Source organism: Pongo pygmaeus, chromosome 19 (genome assembly GCF_028885625.2).
Source record: "Pongo pygmaeus isolate AG05252 chromosome 19, NHGRI_mPonPyg2-v2.0_pri, whole genome shotgun sequence".
Lineage (NCBI taxonomy): Eukaryota > Metazoa > Chordata > Mammalia > Primates > Hominidae > Pongo > Pongo pygmaeus.
The window spans coordinates 80951443-80972594 of NC_072392.2; the positions used below are offsets into that span (position 1 = coordinate 80951443).

A 21152-nucleotide genomic window follows, 5' to 3' on the forward strand; every position below is an offset into this window, starting at 1 on the left:
TCCCCTCAGTGGGCTCACCGCGCCTCGGGGACGAGCTGAGGTTCAGTGACATCGTAGATATCTTTGTGTTCAACAACAGTTGCTTCAGTCTTTATCTATGGCGAGCTTCAGAATTCGCCCAAGTCAGGCTCCCTAGGGCCTAGGGTTTCGCTAAGGCAGTGAGCAGACAGGCACTATGAATTCCCAGCAGGTCATGGGGACAGTCGGGACTGCAGTGAGGTGTGAGCCCTCAGCCGCCGCCAGACAGCAGCTGCCCATGCTATGACCCGGCTCTCCGCACAGGGCGGGCCTGGTGGCCTAGTTGCCACCTGGGATGATAATGCGGGCATTTCCAAAAGGCTCTGATGGCTTGTGAAGTTCTCACTGAAATGAATTTAAAATCATTCCTGCGTCCACGTGGAGCAGTGACGGTGCTGGATGCTTTCTGTCTCCCCTGCAGATCCACGCCCCTCCTGCTCTGCGGCCCAGGGGCCGGCCTCATGGCTTTCCCCAGCCGGGCTCCCTTGCCCTCTGGCTTCCTGTTGGGTTTGGCCCATGGGAGGCCCTGGCAGGAGACCCGAGGGCGGAGGAGGGAGAAGCTGGGTGTCTCTTCCCCAATCCCTCTCTGCTGGGTGTGGTGTGACAGTGGTTGCTGTCTTCTGCTGAAGGCCACAGGCTGCTGGTGGCTGATCCTTAGCTACAGCGCTCATGACCTTGGCCACACTGCTGGTCCCAGGATGCCTCCTGGTTCCTTGCTGCTTTCTTTTGCTGCCCACATTTCCCTCCCCGCTTCTGCGTTCTTCACTTGCCCCCGTTGAGTGTGCCACCATCTCTTCCCACCCAGATCCCGGCTGATACAATTACTGTCATAGTTCTTTCTAGAAGGTGCTTGTAGCCAGTTATCTCAACGCGGAGGGTGCGGTGGGGCCAAGGATATGGATGTGACCCAGTGGGGCTGGTTTGTTTTGTTAGTTCACTGATGGACTCTAGGCCAGTCATTGGTGCACTTAGCTTTCTCTCCCGAGTGCCAAGTTAGCTGAGCGTCTCTGCGGCTGTAATCTGACAATTCTCATGCAGGAGCCTCCTCTGCACACACTCTGTCTATGAGGTGATATACTCGAGTCTTTTCCTACATCCAGACCTGTGAGGTGTGAGTTAACATCTCTCACCTTCTACAGATAAGAGAACTGAGGTGCAGAGAATTGCCATAGTCTCCTCAAGGTCACGGGGCCACTCTGGGGAAGAGAGTAGGGTTTAGATTGAGATCTTAATCAAAGCTGGTAGGCTTTTCAGTGGGACATGCGGCCTCAGACTACATGAGTGCAAACATCTTAGTACAAATGGAAAAATGTGCTGCTGTTGGGTCAGTTCTATAAATACCATTGATAAAGGACATTAGATGGTGGCAGCAGCTTGGCAAGGGGAGAACCATGTGGAAAGGCTTAGGGCCAAAAGGGGTCTCTTCTAGACAAGGCATTCCCCTGGGCTGCACGGTGTTTGTGGTGTGAGTAGATTGCTCTGATAGATAGTATTCTGGGCAACCCGTCCTCATGTGAACACATCCTCCTTAGGAGATTTGGCAGGCTCCATTGCCCAAAATGATCTATTTCTTGAGATGAACCTGTCGGCGCCCTGGCTGGCACCTGACCTCAGGCACTGAGAGGTTCTGGTTTCTTTCAATATTTCGCCTCCCACATGCTCAGCGTCCAGGAATGTGAGTCGCTTTGTTTATCGTCTCAGATCTTAGTGCCTGGTGGTTATGATGCAGTGATGTGAGACCTTCAGGCCTCAAAACACTATTTCTCAGGAAGTCCTTCTCCTCTCCCCTCCCCTGCTCTCCCTTCTCTTTTTTCCTTTTCTTTCTCTAACCTCCTGATGCCTAACCTCTGTAATGCTGCTGTGGCATTATGCCCTTATTCACTGAACTCTTCAAATATCCTTCATTCTTGTCAATATTTTGTTCTTTGGTCTACACCCTTAAAATTTTAAACAAGGAAACTGCAGAATTGCCTAGACTCACACAAATCATTTTGACTTAGCTGTCAAAATGTTGGCCAAAAAAAGGTCTGGTAAATATTTATTGACTGCTTATAAAGTGGAAATCACCTTCTAGATCAGCCCCATCCGATAGAAGACACTCAGAGGTACAAACACAAATCACAGATGTAATTTTAAAATTTCTAGTAGCCACATTAAAGAAGTAAAAAGAAACTGGTGTCATTAAACAATATAATTTATTAACCTAATATTTTCAAATGATTATTTCTGTATGTAATTTTTACTTTTTTTTGATATTTTACTTTTTTTGGCATTAAATATTTGCCTGAGAAAATCTTTATTTCTCCTTTGCTCTTGAAGGATAATTTTGCAGGGTGCAGAAATCTAGGTTGGCCAGTTTTTTCTCTTAACACTTTAAATATTTTGTTTCTCTGTCTTCTTGCTTGCATGCTTTCTGGGAAGTCAGATGTCATTCTTATCTTTACTCCTCTTTAGGGAAGGTGTTCTTCCCCTTTGGCCTCTTACAGGATTTTTTCTTTATCTTTGATTTTTTTTTTTCCATTTTAAATATGATGTGTCATGGTGGTGGGTTTTTTTGTTTGTTTTGTTTTGTTTTGTTTTGTTTTGCTTTTGGCATTTATCTTGTTTGGTGTTCTCTGAACTTTCCGGATATGTGACTTGGTGTTTGACATTAATTTGGGGGAAATTCTCAGTCATTATTGCTTCAAATATTTCTCTGTTCCTTTCTCTCTTTATTCTCCTTCTGGGTATTCCCATGATGTGTCTATTACACCTTCTGGATAGTTGTCTCACAAGTTCTTGGTTATCCTGCTCTGTTTTCTTTTCTTTTTTTCCAATCTTTGTTCTCTTTGTTTTTCCATTTTGGGCAGTTTCTATTGGGATATGCTCAACTCAAAGATTCTTTCCTCAGCTGTATCCAGTCTACTAATAAGCCCATCAAAGGCATTCTTCATTTGTTAGTGTTTTTCATCTCTATCATTTCTTTTTGTTTCTTAGAATTTCCATTCCTCTGTGTACACTGCCCATCTGTTCTTAAGTGCTGTCTACTTTACCTGTTAGAGTCCTTAGCGTATTAATCATAGTGTTTTACATTCCTGGTCTGGTAATTCCAACATCCCTGCCATATCTGAGTCTAGTTCTGGTGTTTTTTCTGTCTCTTCAAACTGTGCTTTTCACCTTTGAGTATGTCTTGTAATTTTTTCTTGGTAGCCAGACATGTTGTACTGGGTAAAAGGAACTGCTATAAATGGGTTGTTAGCCATGTGGTGGTGAGGTGTGGGGAGAGGGGAAGTATTCTACAGTCCTTTGAGACTCTAGGTCCCAGTCTGAGTGAGCTTGTGCCTCTGGACTGTGAACTTCACAAGTGCTTCTCAGTTTCTCTATCCTCCCCCTCCCACCTTAGGTGGGACAACATCGCTAGAGAGGGCTGGAGTTGAGTATTTCCCTTCTTCCAGTTAGGTATGGCACTCTGATAAAACCTCCAAAGGTTAGGCTCTGGTTAAATAGTTTCTCCTGAGGGCAAACTTTGTTAGGAAGAACAGAAAGCTCTGGCTTATACCAAAATGGTTACTTTCCCCCTCCCCCTGCTGAAAGCATGAAGGAATTTTTCTCTGCTATTCACTGTAAGCACCTGGTTGCACTCCTGGATAGAAAACTCACCAAAGTGTGGGGATAGATACCCTTATGACAGGGTCCCCCTGGAATTTTTGACTCTCAGACTTGTCTACACTGAGCCTCCAGCAGTTCATTAATTACAGCTTAAGGTTACTTGTCCAGCACTGGTTTCCACAGAGCTTTCTGCTCAGGAGTCTCTGCTCCGTTAAGTTGTGATTCTTTTTTTTTTTTTTTTTTTTTGAGATGGAGTCTCACCGTCGCCCAGGCTGGAGTGCAGTGGTGAGATCTCGGCTCACTGCAACCTCCGCCTCCCAGGTTCAAGCGATTCTCAAGCCTCACCCTCCTGAGTAGCTGAGATTACAGGCATGTGCCACCACGCCCGGCTAATTTTTGTATTTTTAGTAGAGATGGGGTTTTGCTGTGTTGGCCACGCTGGTCTCAAACTCCTGACCTCAAGTGATCCGCCCACCTTGGTCTCCCAAAGTGCTGGGATTAGTGATTCTATCTGCCTGTCTTTCCAATTTTAGGGGCAGTGATTTGCTCTGTGACTTCACTTCTCTTATGGATCTAAGAAGGGTTGTTGATTTTGCACTTTTTAAAGCTTTTTACTTGTTGTTAAAACGAAGTGACAACTTCAAACTCTTTACATACTGAAATGGAAAGTGTACTAAGTCTTTGAAACTTGGTGTTTAAAATCAGGTGATATATTACCCTTTCTTTTTTTTTTTTTTGGTGCTGTGTCTTTGAAATTTGGTGTGTATGTGACACTTACAGGATATGTTGATTAGAACAAGCCACCTGTTCATTAGCCACAAGTGGCTTGTGACTTCTATATTGAACAAAATAGTATTAGGTTGGTGCAAAAGTAATTGTGGATATTGCCAATGAAAGTGGCAAAACTGCAATTACTTTTGCACCAACCTAATAGTTCTAAATGGAAGACTGTTTGCCTGAGAATTGGGTGATTAACTGTTATCTCAGGCACAAATCAACTTCCCACCTGAGGGTAACTAACTTTTTTACAATATTAGAAATGCAGTCCAAATACCCTAGGAGAGTTAATTCACTAAGTGTTAAAGATCAGCCAGTAGGCATTTACCTCATGTTTATTAGCCGTAGGTAAAGCAGTTTCTTCTTATCCCAGGGTTACTTGATATTTAAATTAGGGACCATTTCCTCCAAGACCCTGATTTTTTTTTTCTCTTGTTATTAAATTACTTCTGCAAGCGTGGGTGTGGAGCTTGCCAGAATTTTTTGGTATTTTTCTGTGTCCAGTTGCCCACTGAAGCTTCTTACTTTTGTCCCCAACAGCAGGGCAAACTCAACCCAGGACAAATAAGACTTCCAACTCTCGGCCAGGTGCAGTGGCTCACGCCTGTAATCGTAGCACTCTGGGAGGTGGAGGCAGACAGATTACTTGAGGTCAGGAGTTCGAGACCAGGCTGGCCAACATGGAGACACCCCATCTCTACTAAAAATACAAAAATTAGCCGGGCGTGGTGGCACACGCCTGTAATCCCAGCTACTCAGGAGACTGAGGGGGGAGGATTGCTTGAACCTGGGAGGCAGAGTTTGCAGTGAGATTGTGCCACTGCATTCCCTCCTGGGCGACAGAGTGAGACTCTGTCTCAAAAAAAAAAAAAAAAAAAAAAAAAAAAAAGAGGCTTTTCCACTCTCTAACACCCTAATTTAGTGGCAGGTCTTCTCAGAGAAGTAAGCTAAATGGATATTGTCAGACTCCTGCCAGCAGAGACCTTCTACATTTCTTAGATCAGGGAAAGAGAATGTCTTCTCGCCCTGCCCCTCTAACATACTTTAACCTGGGGAGGCAGAGTGGCCACATTTCTTACCTGAGATTGCTGGTGCTTCTGGTAGAACTCAATCATGTTAAAGTCACCCAGGTCAACCAGCAGGCCTTGCTTACACATCTCACAGGTCTTCACGGCACCAAGATCTGCTCCTTAAATTGGATAAAGAATTATATGTACGTATAACCATGGATCTGTTTGTGTTAGCACTTTGGACAGGTGATATTTGGGGAGTGAACCTGTGTGTGTTATGAATTCTGAGCTTCAGTGACCTTCCTTTAAAGCCAGCCATCTTCTGTAGAAAATGACCTTGAATCTGAGAGCTGAAAAATTTCCTTTGTAGTCATCTATTATGCAAGCTTCATAGAAGTGAAATTCCCATGACTTTTAAATAGCAGATCTTGCTTTCTATTTAAATATAAACACGATGGTTCATAAACTTGGAATTGCCGCACAGAGGCTAAGAGTCTGCAACACAGGTGTTTGTAAAAAGAGTGAATATTCAGCTTTTTCTTTTTTTTCTTGTAGACCCAACACAGGTCCAAGTAAATAAATTAGTGAGGACCAAAATAGATGGCAGAAGCTATTCTCGACCAATGGCTTAAAAATCTGCCTTTACTCCTGCCCAGGTAACATTCCCACCTGAGAACAGTGAGGGAGGGAGGGGCCAGGTGTGGGTACTAGTTACAGTAGTACCCAGGGCCAGCTCATCAGCCTGAGCTCAGACTCATCTGGGAAAAGAAATATGAGAAGGCTTCCTTTGTTGCTGTTTTTACAAAAACAGGCATTCTAGATCAACATTTTTATCCTATTCCCCAGTGCAAAAGTGGAGGATGCAGAACTGGGCTGTTATGTCTAAGCAAACATTCTGCCAGACAGTTTTTCCCCCTTAGTTGCGGCTTTTGACTAATGATGTACTGGTGTTTATTTTATGCATTAGAAAATAAAAGACCTATTAGTTACCTGCATGTATTCGGTAAAAATAGGGCTTGTGCAGTTTCATACCCCCATTCTATTTCCCCACTGGGGATATAAAGAAACAGTAAATAATAGAGACTTTCAAAGGGCAAGGATGAACAGGAAGTAATCCCTTATCTGCATTTTGTTCGCTTGACTTTTTTTTTTTTTTTTTTAGCATCATTCAGTAACGCTTTAGCCTACCGAATGTCCCATCAGTCTTCCGATCGAATCCTACTGAACACACCCATACAAGCACTGACATTTATGAGCATAGCAGCATTTTCATGACATGTTTCATGGGTAACTTTTTCTGTGTTAGATGTTTAATGGGCCCAAATTTCTAGGAAGATAAAGGATTGCATGGCAGAGTTGTTAGCAACCAAAATCCACTTGTTTCTTCCCTCTCTGAAGGACTGAATACTTTGCTCATTATACGGATATGCATTTAAGCATCTTGATCAGTGGACTTACATTTCTTATGCTAGGGAAGTTGCATAAAACGGGCTCCATGGATGACACAGTAATATGATTACCCCACGTGTTCATTCTCTGATTCCATGGTGTGCTGTCCTTGGTGAGGGGGCGTGGCAACATCTCATGGGGACAGGGTAAAGCTCTAAGTCTCCCTGCAGCCTGGATAGTGACGGCTAAGGAGAAGGATATGGAAGAGGGGAGAAATAGGATCTGGCTATGGGGTGATATGTTTTCAGAGAGGTGTGTCTGAAAGAAGTCGCAGCTATTTTCTGATCAAGTTGCTCTTTGCACTGATGTTCCATGCGTTTCTTTGTTTGTTTTTTTGTTAAAGTTGATCTCATTCCTGTTCATGCTTTAAAGAAACCTTCTGTTCTCTGCCCAGAAAACTACAGCTGACCTACCGATGTGGTTGTATTTAGGTTATAACCTGCTCAGGGAGTTGAGAAGGCGCTGCACACCCAGTTATAAGATGCTAGGGAGCTGACAAAATCAGCACATGGAAATTTCTTTATCTAATATGGTTCTAGACAATCACATCAGCGCTCTTATCCCTATTGCTAAAAGGCAGCTTTGTTTAGTCTCTTAGGTGACCCCCAAATAAAAGGAAGTAGGATGTGTGTGCTGGGGGTCTCTCATGAGGGACCTTCTGAAGTATTTTGCTGGGTGTCTGCTAGCTGGGCACAGCTACTGTGTGTCTGCTGAGCTTCCACCGCTGACCCACTTCTATTTCCTTCCTCCTGAGAGGCGATCTTAGTATCTCTGCTCAGGCCTCAAGCAGAGGTAGAATTCAATAGCATTTGTTCCCAGGAGTCTTCTCTCAGATAAAAACAAAAAACAAAAAACAAAAAACAAACCAAAACAAAAACAAACAAAAAAACCCCAACTCCCTCCCATAGTTTAAAGACAGCTTTTATGAGCAAGGATCCGGAGCTCAGCCAACGTGTCCCTGAGTCGCTGTTCTGCGGAGGAGAGTGAGCTGATGACAAGGCTCCGGGGCCCACACCGTGGTGCCTCATGTTAATTACATGTCGTGGCACGTTCACTGCACTTCCTTCCCCACCTACCTGATGTTATTTTCACTTTCAGCCACTTTTTCAGGCACTCTTGATGAACAAACTGCAGGCTTCCCACACAGCCGCAAGGCTCCAGGAGGGGGTTGCTTGGGGAACCCCCAGCTATCTGACAGATGCGACACAAGTCTCCCTCCTCCTCAGAGTCCTCCTCCAGGAGACTAAATGGAAAACAAGCCCTCGTGACCAGGAGGCTACACATTTGCAGTTTCTACAAATATCAGTTCCCAGAGCATTGACAGAGAAGGAATAGGGCTCCTGGCACTCATCCACTGCCCCCTCTGACCCTACTGAGATGATTTTTGATAACACAGGCACAAATTCTCTTTTTTTTTGAAACAGAGTCTCACTCCGTTGCCCAGGCCAGAGTGCAGTGGTACAATCTTGGCCCACTGCAGCCTCAACCTCCTCAGGCTCTGGTGATCCTCCCACTTCAGCCTCCCAAGTAGCTGGGATTACAGGTGCATGCCACCACACCTGGCTATTTTAAAAATTATTTTGTAGAGATGGAGTCTCACTATGTTGCCCAGACTGGTCTTGAACTCCTGGGCTGAAGTGATCCACATGCCTTGGCCTCCCAAAGTGCTGGGATTACAGGTGTGAGCCACTGGGCCTGGCTGAGGCACAAATTCTTGTAACAGGCTTCTTTGCAATTGTCGGTATGTGTGAGCTGCCATGGAGGACCAGCACTGCCAACATAAATCAAGAGGTAAAGGGAAATGGCTACAGAATCATTTCCAAACTGCAGTCAAGGCCAGGAGCCCCTCTCCCTGCCAGGAAGTTGGTGGGGGTGGCATAGGGGGTGGCATACTGGTGAGTGCATAGGATTCGTGGTCAGGGGGCCTGGGTTTGAGGCCAGCCTCTGAAACTTGTGAGTTGTGTGACCTTGGATAAGTTCCTTAATCTTCCCAAGACCTTGTTTCCTCATCTGTACCATGAGGGTCATGGTGATAACACCACTGCCACCTACTTCCTAGGGCTGTGGCCAGGCTGGCTACGCGTGACAATGAGGAACCTGTTCTGCAAACTGTAAAGTACATCTAGTGTCTGGCAAGGTGTTGCGCACAGAGTTCACTTAATAGATGTTGGTTTAGGTGGATGATGAACCAATAAACCTGGACACAAGCTCCCGAATAACACCACACATGCCAACAAATGATGTCAGCATCCCAGAATGTAAGCGTCTGGAATCTGATGAAGATAAGAACTAATGAAAATGTAAGTAAAGATATTTGTGTCTAATAAATGGTAAGTGAAGAATAGCTGGTTGATGTTCATGGTGGGAGGTTTTAAGAAGCCTAAGGCTATTTTCTTTTCTTTAGAGTCCTCACGGGACTGGGGGTCATCTGGTCAAGGAAAGGAAACTGGCTAGAGACTAAAATCGAAAGAGGAAGAAATGGACATTGCTCTGGATGGAGAAATATATGCTCAATTTCTTGAAAGGCTTTTTCCGCCATGAAAGGGTGGCTCAGTGTAAAGAAGCAGAATTACAGTTTTCCATTATGGACATTCTCAATAACTTAAAGACATTTTCAACATTCAAACTTCAATACTTTTCAACATAATTTCCATATTTTCGTAAGTAATCAGGAAGAACACGTGTACATGGGAGTGAGTGCTCCAACTGGTGAAGATAAACTAGAGGGAGATCTCGCAAGTTTGAGAAGGTAGGCAGAAAAGTGGTGGAAGATTATTTTTTGTTGTTGTTGTTTGTTTTGAGATGGAGTCTCGCTCTGTCACCCAGGCTGGAGTGCAGTGGCTCGATCTCAGCTCACTGCAACCTCTGCCGGATTCAAGCGATTCTCCTGCCTCAGCCTCCCGAGTAGCTGGGATTATAGGCGTGCACCACCACACCTGGCTAATTTTTGTATTTTTAGTAGAGATAGGGTTTCACCATGTTGGCCAGGCTGGTCTCGAACCCTTGACCTCAGGTGATCCGCCTGCCTTGGTCTCTCAAAAGTTCTGGGATTACAGGCGTAAGCCACCACACCTGGCCTAGAAGATTTTTAATTTAGGCAACTACATGGGATTTGCATTTGGAAACAAGTGCTGTAAATCAGTGGTTTCCAGTAGAAAATAAATGACCATAGGGTTCACCGGTAGAGATTTTACAAACAGATTCCTGGGCTCCACCCTTAGAGGTTCTGGTTCAGTCTCTGGGGCCCAGGAACCTGAACGTTAAGATGCTCATGCAGGTCTGAAGATCACTGATCTCAACAGGAGGACGAAGTGCTTTATGGTGAATTTGTTATGGTTGATAAATATCTGACTCTTAACTTAAGGTCCTCCATCTTCTCAAAGGTATAGGTGGGGATCCACTGGCTACCTTACTTTGCAAAAAATTTTTTTTTAACAAATAAAAGTGAAGAAGAGATAGAAAAGCACAGAAAAAAAAAAAAGGAGAACCAAGCATAAAATCATTACCCCAACGTAACTCCTTGTTAATAGTTGAGTCTGGCCGGGTGCAGTGGCTCACACCTGTAATCCTAGCACTTTGGGAAGCCGAGGCAGGAGGATGGCTTGAGCTCAGGAGTTCAAGCCCAGCCTGGGCAACACAGCGAGACCTTGTCTCAAAAAAAAAGAAAAAAATATATAGCTTGGTGTACTAGCCTCTGGTATTACTCTTGTGTACATACTGTTTTATAGAATTGAGACTGCTTTTAGGATTAGCTCAAGATAGCAGGCTAAGCACCCCCATCAGTCTCCTTTCCCACAAAAATCTCTTAAAAGACAAAAAAAGAAAATTAAATAGAATGAATCCACAATAGTGCTGGAAAACAAGCAGGCCAGAAATAATGAGGAATTCTTGGAAAGTCGATGAAGATATGATGATATTGATGAGAGGAAAGGAAATGGCAACCCAAGGCATTCTCACAGAAGCATCGAGAAGGGAAGGGCAGACCCAGGGAAATTCCAGGCTTGGGCTGCACCAGTGCAGGGGATGGGGCAATTATGAGGGTACGAGCTCAAGAACTGCTTCAGCACGAGGCGACCAGCTGCTGCCCGCTTTCAGATACCCTGTGATGCAGGCAGCAGGTGGCATAGTGCCTCTCCCAGGGGAACATTCTGTCATTGTATTCCAAAGAAAGGGAACTCTCCATAAAGGTCAAAGTTTTTTGTCTTGTTAGAGACAGGTCTCACTCTGTCGCCCAGTGGCAATCATAGCTCACTGCAACCTCGAGCTCCTGTGCTCAGTTGATCCTCCCACCCCAGCCTCCCAAGTAGCTGTGACCACAGGTGCATGCCACCACGCCCAGCTAATTTTAATTTTCTTTTTTTCTTAGAAACAGGGTCTCCTTTGTTGCCAGGACTGGTTTCAAAGTTTCGGCCTCAAGCAATCCTGCCTCAGCCTCCCAAAGTACTGGGACTGTGGGGAGTAAGCCACTGTGCCTGGCCACAGGTCAAAGTTTTTCAAAAAGTTCATGAATGACATTCAATTACACAAAACCTCCCATTCAGGAAACTTGATCTCAGAGGAGAAAAAGCACACAATTGCCGGGGACAGCGTGCTGGCCACCTCTCTCTACTAAACCACCCATTCCTTCCTTCATAAAACAACTGGGGGCCACCTGTCACATGTGGAAACCACCAGCATGAATGAGAGGGGACAAGGAAAATAAGTCAGCTGACTCTAGAGGAAATGAATTGTTTAACGAAGGGAGGAGGTAATTCTCAGGAGGATTCAGAGAATATTGGCAGCTGCTATGTAAAAGGAACAACAAGAGATAAGGAGGATTTCTGGGGTTTTAAAAAAATGTGATTAACGAAATAAAAAATTCCAGGTGAAACAATAGTAATAGACAAAATATAATACAGGCTAAAAGTCTAAAGCTAGATATTGATTGATCCACCAAGAAGCGATCAGCCATGAGCTTTAATGCACTAAATGAAAGCAAAATTCTTATACATGCAAAGGAGAATGGGCAAATCCAAATCATAGTGAGGGATTTTAATCAATGTCTTTCAGAAATTGACAAACTCAGTGGAAAAGAATAAAGTATGAAGGGTTTTTTGTTTGTTTTTGAGACAGGGTCTCACTTTGTTGTCCAGGCCGGAGTGCAGTGGCAAGATCTTGGCTCACTGCAGCCTCTGCCCCCTCCTGGGCTCAAGTGATCCTCCCACCTCAGCCTCTCAAGTAGCTGGGACCACAGGCACATGCCACCACCCCCGGCTATTTTTTTTTTTTTTTTTGTAGAGATGGGTTTTTGCCATGTTGCCCAGGCCGGTCTTGAATTCCTGAGCTCAAGGAATCTGCCCACCGTGGCCTCTCAAAGTGCTGGGATTATAGGTGTGAGCCACTGTGCCTGGCCTGAAGGATTTTAACATATGTATTTTATATATGTATGCCAACAAAGAGAGAAGAGAGAATGTACAACCTTTTCTAATGCCATAGCATATTTATAAGTATTGAATATGTATTAGGGCACAAAAAATACTGTTCATATTTTCTGAGATCACAATGTAATTAAATTAGGATGGGCAATCAAAAATTTTGAAAAGAGGGTAACAAAGAGAGATTATATATATATTTTCATATAGATGATATATATTTATTATATATAAGTATAATAAAAATATATTTAATCTATGTGTGTATATATATGTATAAATATACAAATATAAATGTATAAATATATATATATTTTTAGAGACAGGGTCTCACTTTGTCACCCAGGCTGGAGTGCAGTGATCACAGCTCACTGTAGACTCGACCCTCTGGGCTCAAGGGATACTCCTGCCTCAGCCTCTAGAGTAGCTGGGACTATAGACATGTGTCATTACACCCAGAGAATATATATATTTTTTGTAGAGACAGGGTATTGCCATGTTGTCCAGACTGGTCTTGAACTCCTGGCCCCAGGTGATCCTCCCACCTTGGCCTCTCAAAGCACTGGGGTTAATGGCATGAGCCATCATGCTCAGCCCTCAAATATTTTTAAAAAACCATAAATCAGCCGGGTGCAGTGGCTCACGCCTGTAATCCCAGCACTTTGGGAGGCCAAGGCGGGCAGATCATGAAGTCAGGGGTTCGAGACCAGCCTGACCAACATGGTGAAACCCCGTCTCTACTAAAAATGCAAAAATTAGCCGGGTGAGATGGCGCCTGCCTGTAATCCCAGCTACCCAGGAGGCTGAGGCGGGAGAATCGCTTGAACCTGAGTGGTGGAGGTTGCAGTGAGCCGAGATCGCACCACTGCACTCCAGCCTGGGCAACAGAGTGAGACTTCGTCTCAAAAACAAACAAACAAAAAATACCAAAAAACAAAAGCAAAACCATAAATCAACAATAAATGTGTATAATTGATGGAGCATTTCAGGCAGATTACTAGAACAGAAGTGAAAGTCCGAAAACAGACTGATAAGGATAGTGTATGCCAAAGAAAGCATTTCAAATTAGTAAGGAAAGGATAGAGTGATTGTGCATTAACGGAAAAAACATTTTTAAAAAGACCTTAAAACCTCATCTAGTACCATACACCAAAATATATTCCATATGAATTTAGGTATAGCTACCATGTATTAAGCGCTTACTGTATGCTAGATAGTCTATGACACACACAAATGTTTAAAACCTCATTTAGTTTTCACTGTTCTTTGAGGAGTATATATTGTTATTTCTATTTTCTGGATTGAGAAACAGGTTTTTAGAAATGAAGGAACTTGGCTGGGTGTGGTGACTCATGCCTATAATCCCAGCACTTTGGGAGGCTGAGGCAGGCAGATCACAGGGTCAGGAGTTCGAGACCAGCCTGCCCAATATGGGGAAACCCTGTTTCTACTAAGAATACAAAAATTAGCCGTGCATGGTGGTGGGCAGCTGTAATCCCAGCTACTCGGGAGGCTGAGGCAGGAGAATCACTTGAACCTGGGAGGTGGAGCTTGCAGTGAGCCAGGATCGTGCCACTGACTCCAGCCTGGGCAACAGAGCGAGACTCCATCTCAAAACAACAACAACAACAACAACAACAAAAAGCAGTGAAGGAACCTGCCAGAATCATAGAGGTCATAGTTGGTAGAATCAGGAATGAAATCTAGAACCATAAGACAGCAAAGCCCATGTTTCTAACCACTATGATATATGAAAGGAGAATATAATGATACTAGACAAAAATAATTATGGATGCTTGAGTGAGCACTGGAGTTTCTAAGCATGGCACCAAATGCGAAAGCGACACAGGAAAATACTGACAGATTTGATTGTAAGTAATGTTAAAATTCCACTACATCAAAAATATATACATAAAATGTAAAGTAAATAAAATGGGAAAAGTAAAAAAGTATCTGTAAAATATTTGACAAAGAATTACTTTTTGTTTTTTTTTTTTTTTTGAGATAGAGTCATGCTCTGTTGCCCAGGTTGGAGTCCAGTAGGGCCATCTCAGCTCACTGCAACCTCTGCCTCCTGGGTTCAAGAGATTCTCCCACTTCAGCCTCCCAAATAGCTGTGACTACTGGTGTGCACCACCATGCCCTGCTAATTTTTGTATTTTTAGTAGAGATGGGGTTTCATCACGGTGGCCAGGCGCTAGTCTCAAACTCCTGACCTCAAGTGATTCACCCACTTTGGCCTCCCAAAGTGCTGGGATTACAGGAGTGAGCCACTGTGCCCAGCCAAGAATTACTAATGACAAACATTAAAAAGCATAGAAATTCCTGGAACTGGAAAGGGTGTGGAGAAAGAGGACCCTCATAAGGTGGTGGTGAGATCGCTAACGTGTAGAACTTTCCTGAAGCACAATTTGACAATATACATTAAGAACCTTAAGACTTTGCATTCCTTTCATCAGCAGTTACACATTTAGGAAGTTTTTCTAAGTAATTAGTTATGGATGTGCTAAAAAAGGAGACTGATCAAATCATAATAGACACATTTAATATAAGCAGCCCTCAAAAAAATTGACGTAACACTGTAAGATCAGAAAAGGATTAAAAAGCATAGGGTTTGGAAAGAAAGAAATCAAACTACTAATATTTTTCACAGTTGAAATTATTTTGTATGTTGGCAAAAATACAGAGAAAACATATAGTCATTTGGATTTCTATATCTTAGCAACAAAGAGTTAAAATTAGAATTTAAAATATTGTTTCAATAGCAAATAACAACAAATAACCAAGTGATAAATTAAATGACTTTTATGAAGAAAACCACAAAACTATACTGAAAGACATTAAAGAAGACACAAACAAAAGGAGAGATATAGCATGTTTATCAAAGAAAATGTCAATATCGCAAAGATGTCAATTCTCCCAGAATATTCTATAGATTAAATGCAATTCCAGTAAAAATCCCAACAAGTGGATTCTTAAGTATACAGTCAAAGACTCTTTAAAAAAGTAGGGAAGGAGGCTTACATCATCACATATCAAAAGTTATGAAAGCTGCAGGCATTAAGACGGAATGGTATTAGATTAGGGAAGGACAACAAAAGACCAGTGGAACAGAATAGAGAGCCCTGAAACTGGGGCCTGTTGAGGCATGTTCCAAAGGAGAGGTGGCTGTGCAGATCAACAGGGAACTATCCCAAACACTCGGATATTTCATATTCATAAGTGAGAAAAAATAAAGCCTACTTCACATCACATATTAAGAACCACTTCACATTTAAGTCCAAATCCATTTCACATTAAATCCTAAATATAAAGCTAGAGATTTTACAAGAAAATAGGAAGAATAGCATAATGATATCAGGTTAAGAGAAGAATTTCTTAAGCAAGACAAGATACAAATTGCAATCCAAAAAAGAAGATGGGGCCGGGCACGGTGGTTCACGCCTGTAATTCCAGCACTTTGAGGGTACGAGGCGGGCTGATCGCTTGAGGTCAGGAGTTCGAGACAAGCCTGGCCAAACTGGTGAAACCCAGTCTCTAATAAAAATACAAAAATTAGCTGGGCGTGGTGGTGCACACTTGTAATCCCAGCTACTGGGGAGGATGAGGCAGGAGAATCACTTGAACCCGGGAGGCAGAAGTTGCAGTGAGCTAAGATCACGCCACTGCACTTCAGCCTGGGCAATAGAGTGAGACTCAGTCTCAAAAAAAAAAAAAAAAAAAGACATCATAAAGACAAACTAGACAAACTACAAATTGGGAAAAGATATTTCCAACACACAACTGTTGAAAGATTAAATTAATAGGCCAGAGATATAAAGGTATTTTAAAATAAAATACAAATACTCTAAAAGAAAAATGAGCAAAAGACATAGATATTTGGCTAGGCAAAGTGGCTCATGCTTGTAATCCTAGCACTTTGGGATGCTGAGGTGGGAGGACTGCTTGAGGCCAAAAGTTTGAGACCAGCCTGGGCAATGTAGTGAGACCCCATCTCTACAAAAAAATAAAGACATCAATATTTCACAGAATGGAAAACACAAATGGTCATTTAATATTTAAAAGCGCATATAAAATGCCTAACTTCATTAAGTCATGAAAATGCAAACTCAAGCTACAACATCATTTTATTCCCATCAAACTGGCAAATTTAAAAAGCCAATCAATACGAATGTTGTCAAGGATGTATAACATTAGACATGATTGGTTTGACACTAAATTGGCATTATTTAGTACAGTAGAAAATGTGTTCACCACCAGCCCACCAGCCCACCAGCCCACCAGCCCACCAGCCCAGCTCTTCCACTCCTAGACAAGATCCCAGAAAACTCTTCCACATGAGCCAGGAGACATTTACAAGAATGTTCATGCAGCGCCATTTGCAGAAAACAATAAAGGACCCGAATGTCCACTGACAGAATGGCTAAACTGTGGTATATCCATATGAGAGAATACTTTGTAGTGTGAAAAGAATAAACTAAAGCCAAATATATCAATAAGGATGCATCTCACTAAGGATGTAAGAGGAAAAAGCAAGTCACAGAAGAATAGAGATTCTATTTCTACAGAGTCAAACACTTCCTCAGAGTTCATAAATATACACAACATATTGTTTAGAAAAACTGGCTGGGTCGGTGGCTCATGCCTGTAACCCAGGATTTTGGGAGGCCAAGGCAGGTGGATTGCTTGAGATCAAGAGTTCGAGACCAGCCTGGCCAACATGGCGAAACCCTGCCTCTACTTAAAAATACAAAAATTCGCTGGGCCTGGTGGTGCGGGCCTGTAATCCCAGCTACATGGGAGGCTGAGGCACAAGAATTGCTTGAACCCTAGAGGTGGAGGTTGCAGTAAGTCATGATCACGCCACTGTGCTCCAGCCTGGGAGACAGAGTAAGACTCTGTCTCGAGAAAAAAACAAAAAACATATAAACATATGGCAAAAGCTCAAAGCAAAAAACCCCAAAACACAACACAACGAAATGCAAAAGGATGATAAACACAATACAGGAGTGGCCAGGGTGGGTGTGGGGAGCTGATGGTGGGATGATAAGATAGGGTGGGTGAGGGGCTCAGGAGGGCTCCAGTGTGTAAGGAATGTTCTGTTAGCTGGACAGTGGGCACAGGGATGTCTGGGTTTGTGTGTGATGTGTGCGCTTTAAAAATTTATATGTATTAAGATAACTGAGGTGAAATTTTTAAAAAGTGTGATTGAGACATAGGATTAGATATTAAATTAAGGCATATTATAAAATAATATCAACAGATACTCACTAAAAATTGCATTTATATGCAAAGATAAAAGAGTAGAAACAATGTTTTTAACTGTTTATCTTTGGATGATAGGGTTACAGGTGATTTTTCTTTTAAGTCTGTATTTTTAATATTTCCCAAAAGGAACAAATTTGAAATAATAAGAAAAGCATAAAGTTTATTATATACAGAAAAAAGAGAGTGTCTGGATAAACTATTAATAGGTACATGAATAATAGCTGTTTAATGCAAGACCGTGCCTGGAAGTGAATGCATTTTCAAAGAAATTATTTTTAGCTCAAGGGCATCACTTTGGGATGGTAGAAATTCAGACTTCTGACAAGTAGGTCTGAAGCTGTATTTCTGGGGAGGTGAGGATTGGTGGGTGTAAGGTCTCTTGCCCCTTAACCGTGGGTCAGTCTTCTGGTAGCTTAATGTGGAAAAGAAAAGAAAAGTAACTAGAAAGTTACTTCATTACTGGAGTTGGATAAACGATATTTATTAATAGGAACATGTATGCATTCTATGTTCCATTTTCCTCTCGTTTTTACATTTCTAATTCACAGCCCACATGAGTCATGCTACTATACACAAAGAGGGCTCAGATTCCAAGAATCAATTTCCAGATCAGTAAGCCAAGATCAGTGCATGGTAAACACCTCTCATAAATGAAATGGTAGAATCCTGACATGGTGTTTAATGATGGCTTTACAACGTATCACATTTCATAGCTGTGAAATATCCCCAAATCATCTCACAAAAAAGGAAAGATCAAAGAAAAGGGCAATTCAGAAAAGATCTTATTTCTCTCTCTCTCTTGCATGAAAAAGAGCACATAAAATAGAAGCAGTGGTTACCCCAGCGTGGCCCTTCAGAGAACCGAGGTAACTATGGTAACTAAGAACGGTCTTTTAGTTCGCAAGTTTCGAATTCTAGAACTGTTGGTTGGATTTGGGGTAAGTCCCGTAAGGGAGAGCTGCGAACTTCAAGTGCGGAATGGTTCATTCTCTAGGGAGATAGCAACCTTTTCCTAAAAAATCTTGGTTCTTCGTTGCTGGAGAGAAGAACAAGCCCTGTGAAGCAGTCAGAGATCCTTATACCCAGCAGACTTACCTTGAGGGTGTGGTATTCAAGGAAAAAAACACTTCGGGAAATACAGAAGAAATGGATCAGGAACACCAGACTTTTCTTTATAAATATGTATGTTTTAAGAGCAACAAAACAGAGACAATTTTCTCAAAATAAGCAACCACTAAATTGTCAAGGAAGGACCCATTTATGACTTAAAATTTCCATGGCTCTCTAATGAAAGCAATGCTAATTTCGGCCATGGGGAAGTGGAAAAAATATATAATTATGAAAAGTCCTCACCTTTCTTGCAACTTCTTGAGTTTCTCAGGGTCTGCCTTTATCTTACTGGTTTCCTTTTCATCTGTGAAACCAGAGGCTGCCATCCTGCTCCCATTATCATTTTGATGTGGGAAATGAGACACTGCAAAGAAAGTAAATGGTATATTTTCTTGCAGAGACCCAGACACATGCAAATGGCCTTCTGAGTTCATTCTTGATGGAGAGGAGCTGGAAGAATCCACTAAGGACAAATTGCCCTGTGGATTTAGTAAGAGATCTGTATATAATGGAGCCCCCTGAGGCTGGCTTGTTAAAGTAGTATCTTCTGCTTCCCTGACAGCAAATTCATGTGCACTGTTTACCGGGAAATAATTATGGTTTTCGGCACTGGCAAATGGATTCCTATTTCTAATGGGAGACAGTGGTTGGCAAACATGAAACCTTGAGTTTCCCTCTGAGTCTGAGCTGTGAACTGAAGTCGATGACATTGACAAGTCTACTGGAATATCATCGCTCAGAGGAGAATGCATGAATGATGCAGGAGGGTTATAGGATGAATTCACTGATGATCTTGGAGATGTTGGTCTGCCAGAAAGAAAGTAGTCAAGAGAATTTTGAGAACTGCTTAAATAGTCTTGCCAGTATCCTTCAGAATCATGGGTGCCAGGCCTATGTTCCATAGAAATACAATCACTCCATGCATTTTCCGCATTGACACCATCCTCTTGTCTGGGCTCGGATTTGGTGTCCCACGAAAGGGGGCTCTTTTTCGCATTTTCACTGCCACCTCTGTCCTTCTCTATAGCAGATTCCCTATCAGGCAGCCCGGGGTCTTGGGACAACCTTTGCCCAGCAGAAGGCCGCTCTGTTGCTGGCTCCATTGCATTGCTTATTCTCAATGAGCCATGACTGGGCTCACTTCTTCTTGAAGAATGACCTCTACAATTTTCAGCATTTTCTTCAAAATTTTTATTTTTGGCCTGAGGGGTCGATGTCCCCCCAAATCTACTTCTTTTGTGATGGGAAGGAGAACGGGGTGAGTGCATACCAACCCACAGACATTCTTCAACCTGGGTTTCCTCTTCAGTGTCATCGCTTTCTCTTCTGCTGTTCAATGACAAAATGGAACAGAAGTCTTTATCTCGGAACCTAAATGATGCCCTTCTTGGCCCTCCTACGGTGGTGGGTGTGAGTGGTGGCCCCGAGAACTCACTCAATACTTGAGGACTATTTGTTCCTTGGAAGGCCTGGGACAGGGCTGGATGCAGCCCACTCTGGGAAGGAGCACTTGGGTCTCCTTTTTTGGCTCTATCAGGAGGGTTCTCAGTCATTGGCTGTGATGATGGGACCAAGTTTCTTCTCTCTCGATTTGCCCTCTTCAGCTTAGTGTTACACATTAGGCCTTCTTGTTGAACTACTTGATCTGCATTGAGAAAAGACACATTTATCATTCCAGTAAAAGGGCCCATGGATGAAAGGCCTCTAGCACCAAGCGCAAAATTGCCCTTTAAATGCAACAGACAAGACCTAGAGAAGAAAATAGGCACGGTCAAAATGGCTCGAGGTACAAGAGGAGCAGAGCCCAGCAGGCTTCATTTTACTGCCCCGTATTCTCCTTTGTACCCCTGTGGTCCTAGGGAAACAGGGTGACCCTGAGGATACAGATTCTTTCTGCAGAAGCTCCCGGAAGACTGGCCCAGCCCCAGCCAGTCAGGGTTGATGATGGGCAAACCTCGCACTAAATACTGGCTTTGGTTCCATACATACTGAAAGGGAAAACCACCACTCTGGGAATGACTTCTACACAAACCACCAGCCCTTTCTCATCCACATTCATTCAACGTACATTTATGACACCCTGCCTCCCACACAGCTTTACAAGAACTTAAGAGAAGTACAACATGTCTTGGCAGATCAGGAGGAAAGCTATAGGAGCTGGCACCCGGGCACACTAGGGATTTTGGTCATGTTTACTATTTAGTGAAAATAAAAATTATAAATCTCTCATGACATCGTTATTTTCTCTTTTTCACTAGCCCCAGGTCAATTCTGTAACTTCTGGCTGCCCTAGAGTCCCTACTATGAATTCCTACACAGAATCACTGAACTGGCCAGAAGCATGCTAACACTCTCTCTCTCTCTCACACACACACACACACACACACTTAAGCCTCACAACCCTGTGAAATAGGTAACACAATCATACGACATTATAACTTGAGGGTACCAAGGCTTAGGGCAGTCACATAACTAGCCCAAGATCCTATTTCCAGTAAGTGACAGAATGAACATTTGAACC

General features: G+C 43.0%; 1 protein-coding gene and 1 long non-coding RNA gene across 17 annotated transcripts in view; one reads left to right on the plus strand and one right to left on the minus strand.

Moving 5' to 3' along the window:
• The window catches only part of MARCHF10 (membrane associated ring-CH-type finger 10), a 107951-nt gene that overhangs the window by 16291 nt on the left and 70508 nt on the right, over positions 1-21152 (minus strand). For 10 of the 13 annotated variants that reach the window (XM_054458922.2, XM_054458921.2, XM_054458920.2 and 7 more), the window contains 3 exons: positions 18875-20276; positions 7919-8085; positions 5463-5572 (listed from right to left, as the gene is read on the minus strand). In XM_054458922.2, the coding sequence (XP_054314897.2) occupies positions 5463-5572; positions 7919-8085; positions 18875-20276 (1679 nt within the window). The remainder of the gene's footprint in view (positions 1-5462; positions 5573-7918; positions 8086-18874; positions 20277-21152) is intronic. The other 3 variants (XM_054458929.2, XM_054458930.2, XM_054458931.2) reach the window with 1 other exon arrangement.
• The window catches only part of LOC129017929 (uncharacterized), an 84534-nt gene that overhangs the window by 11551 nt on the left and 51831 nt on the right, over positions 1-21152 (plus strand). The window contains exons 2-4 of one of the 4 annotated variants that reach the window (XR_008495167.2): positions 9019-9142; positions 9247-9591; positions 11209-11709. This is a non-coding gene — a long non-coding RNA (uncharacterized LOC129017929). Of the gene's footprint in view, positions 1-9018; positions 9143-9246; positions 9592-11208; positions 11710-18069; positions 20863-21152 lie in introns of those variants that run through there. The other 3 variants (XR_008495166.2, XR_008495165.2, XR_008495164.1) reach the window with 3 other exon arrangements.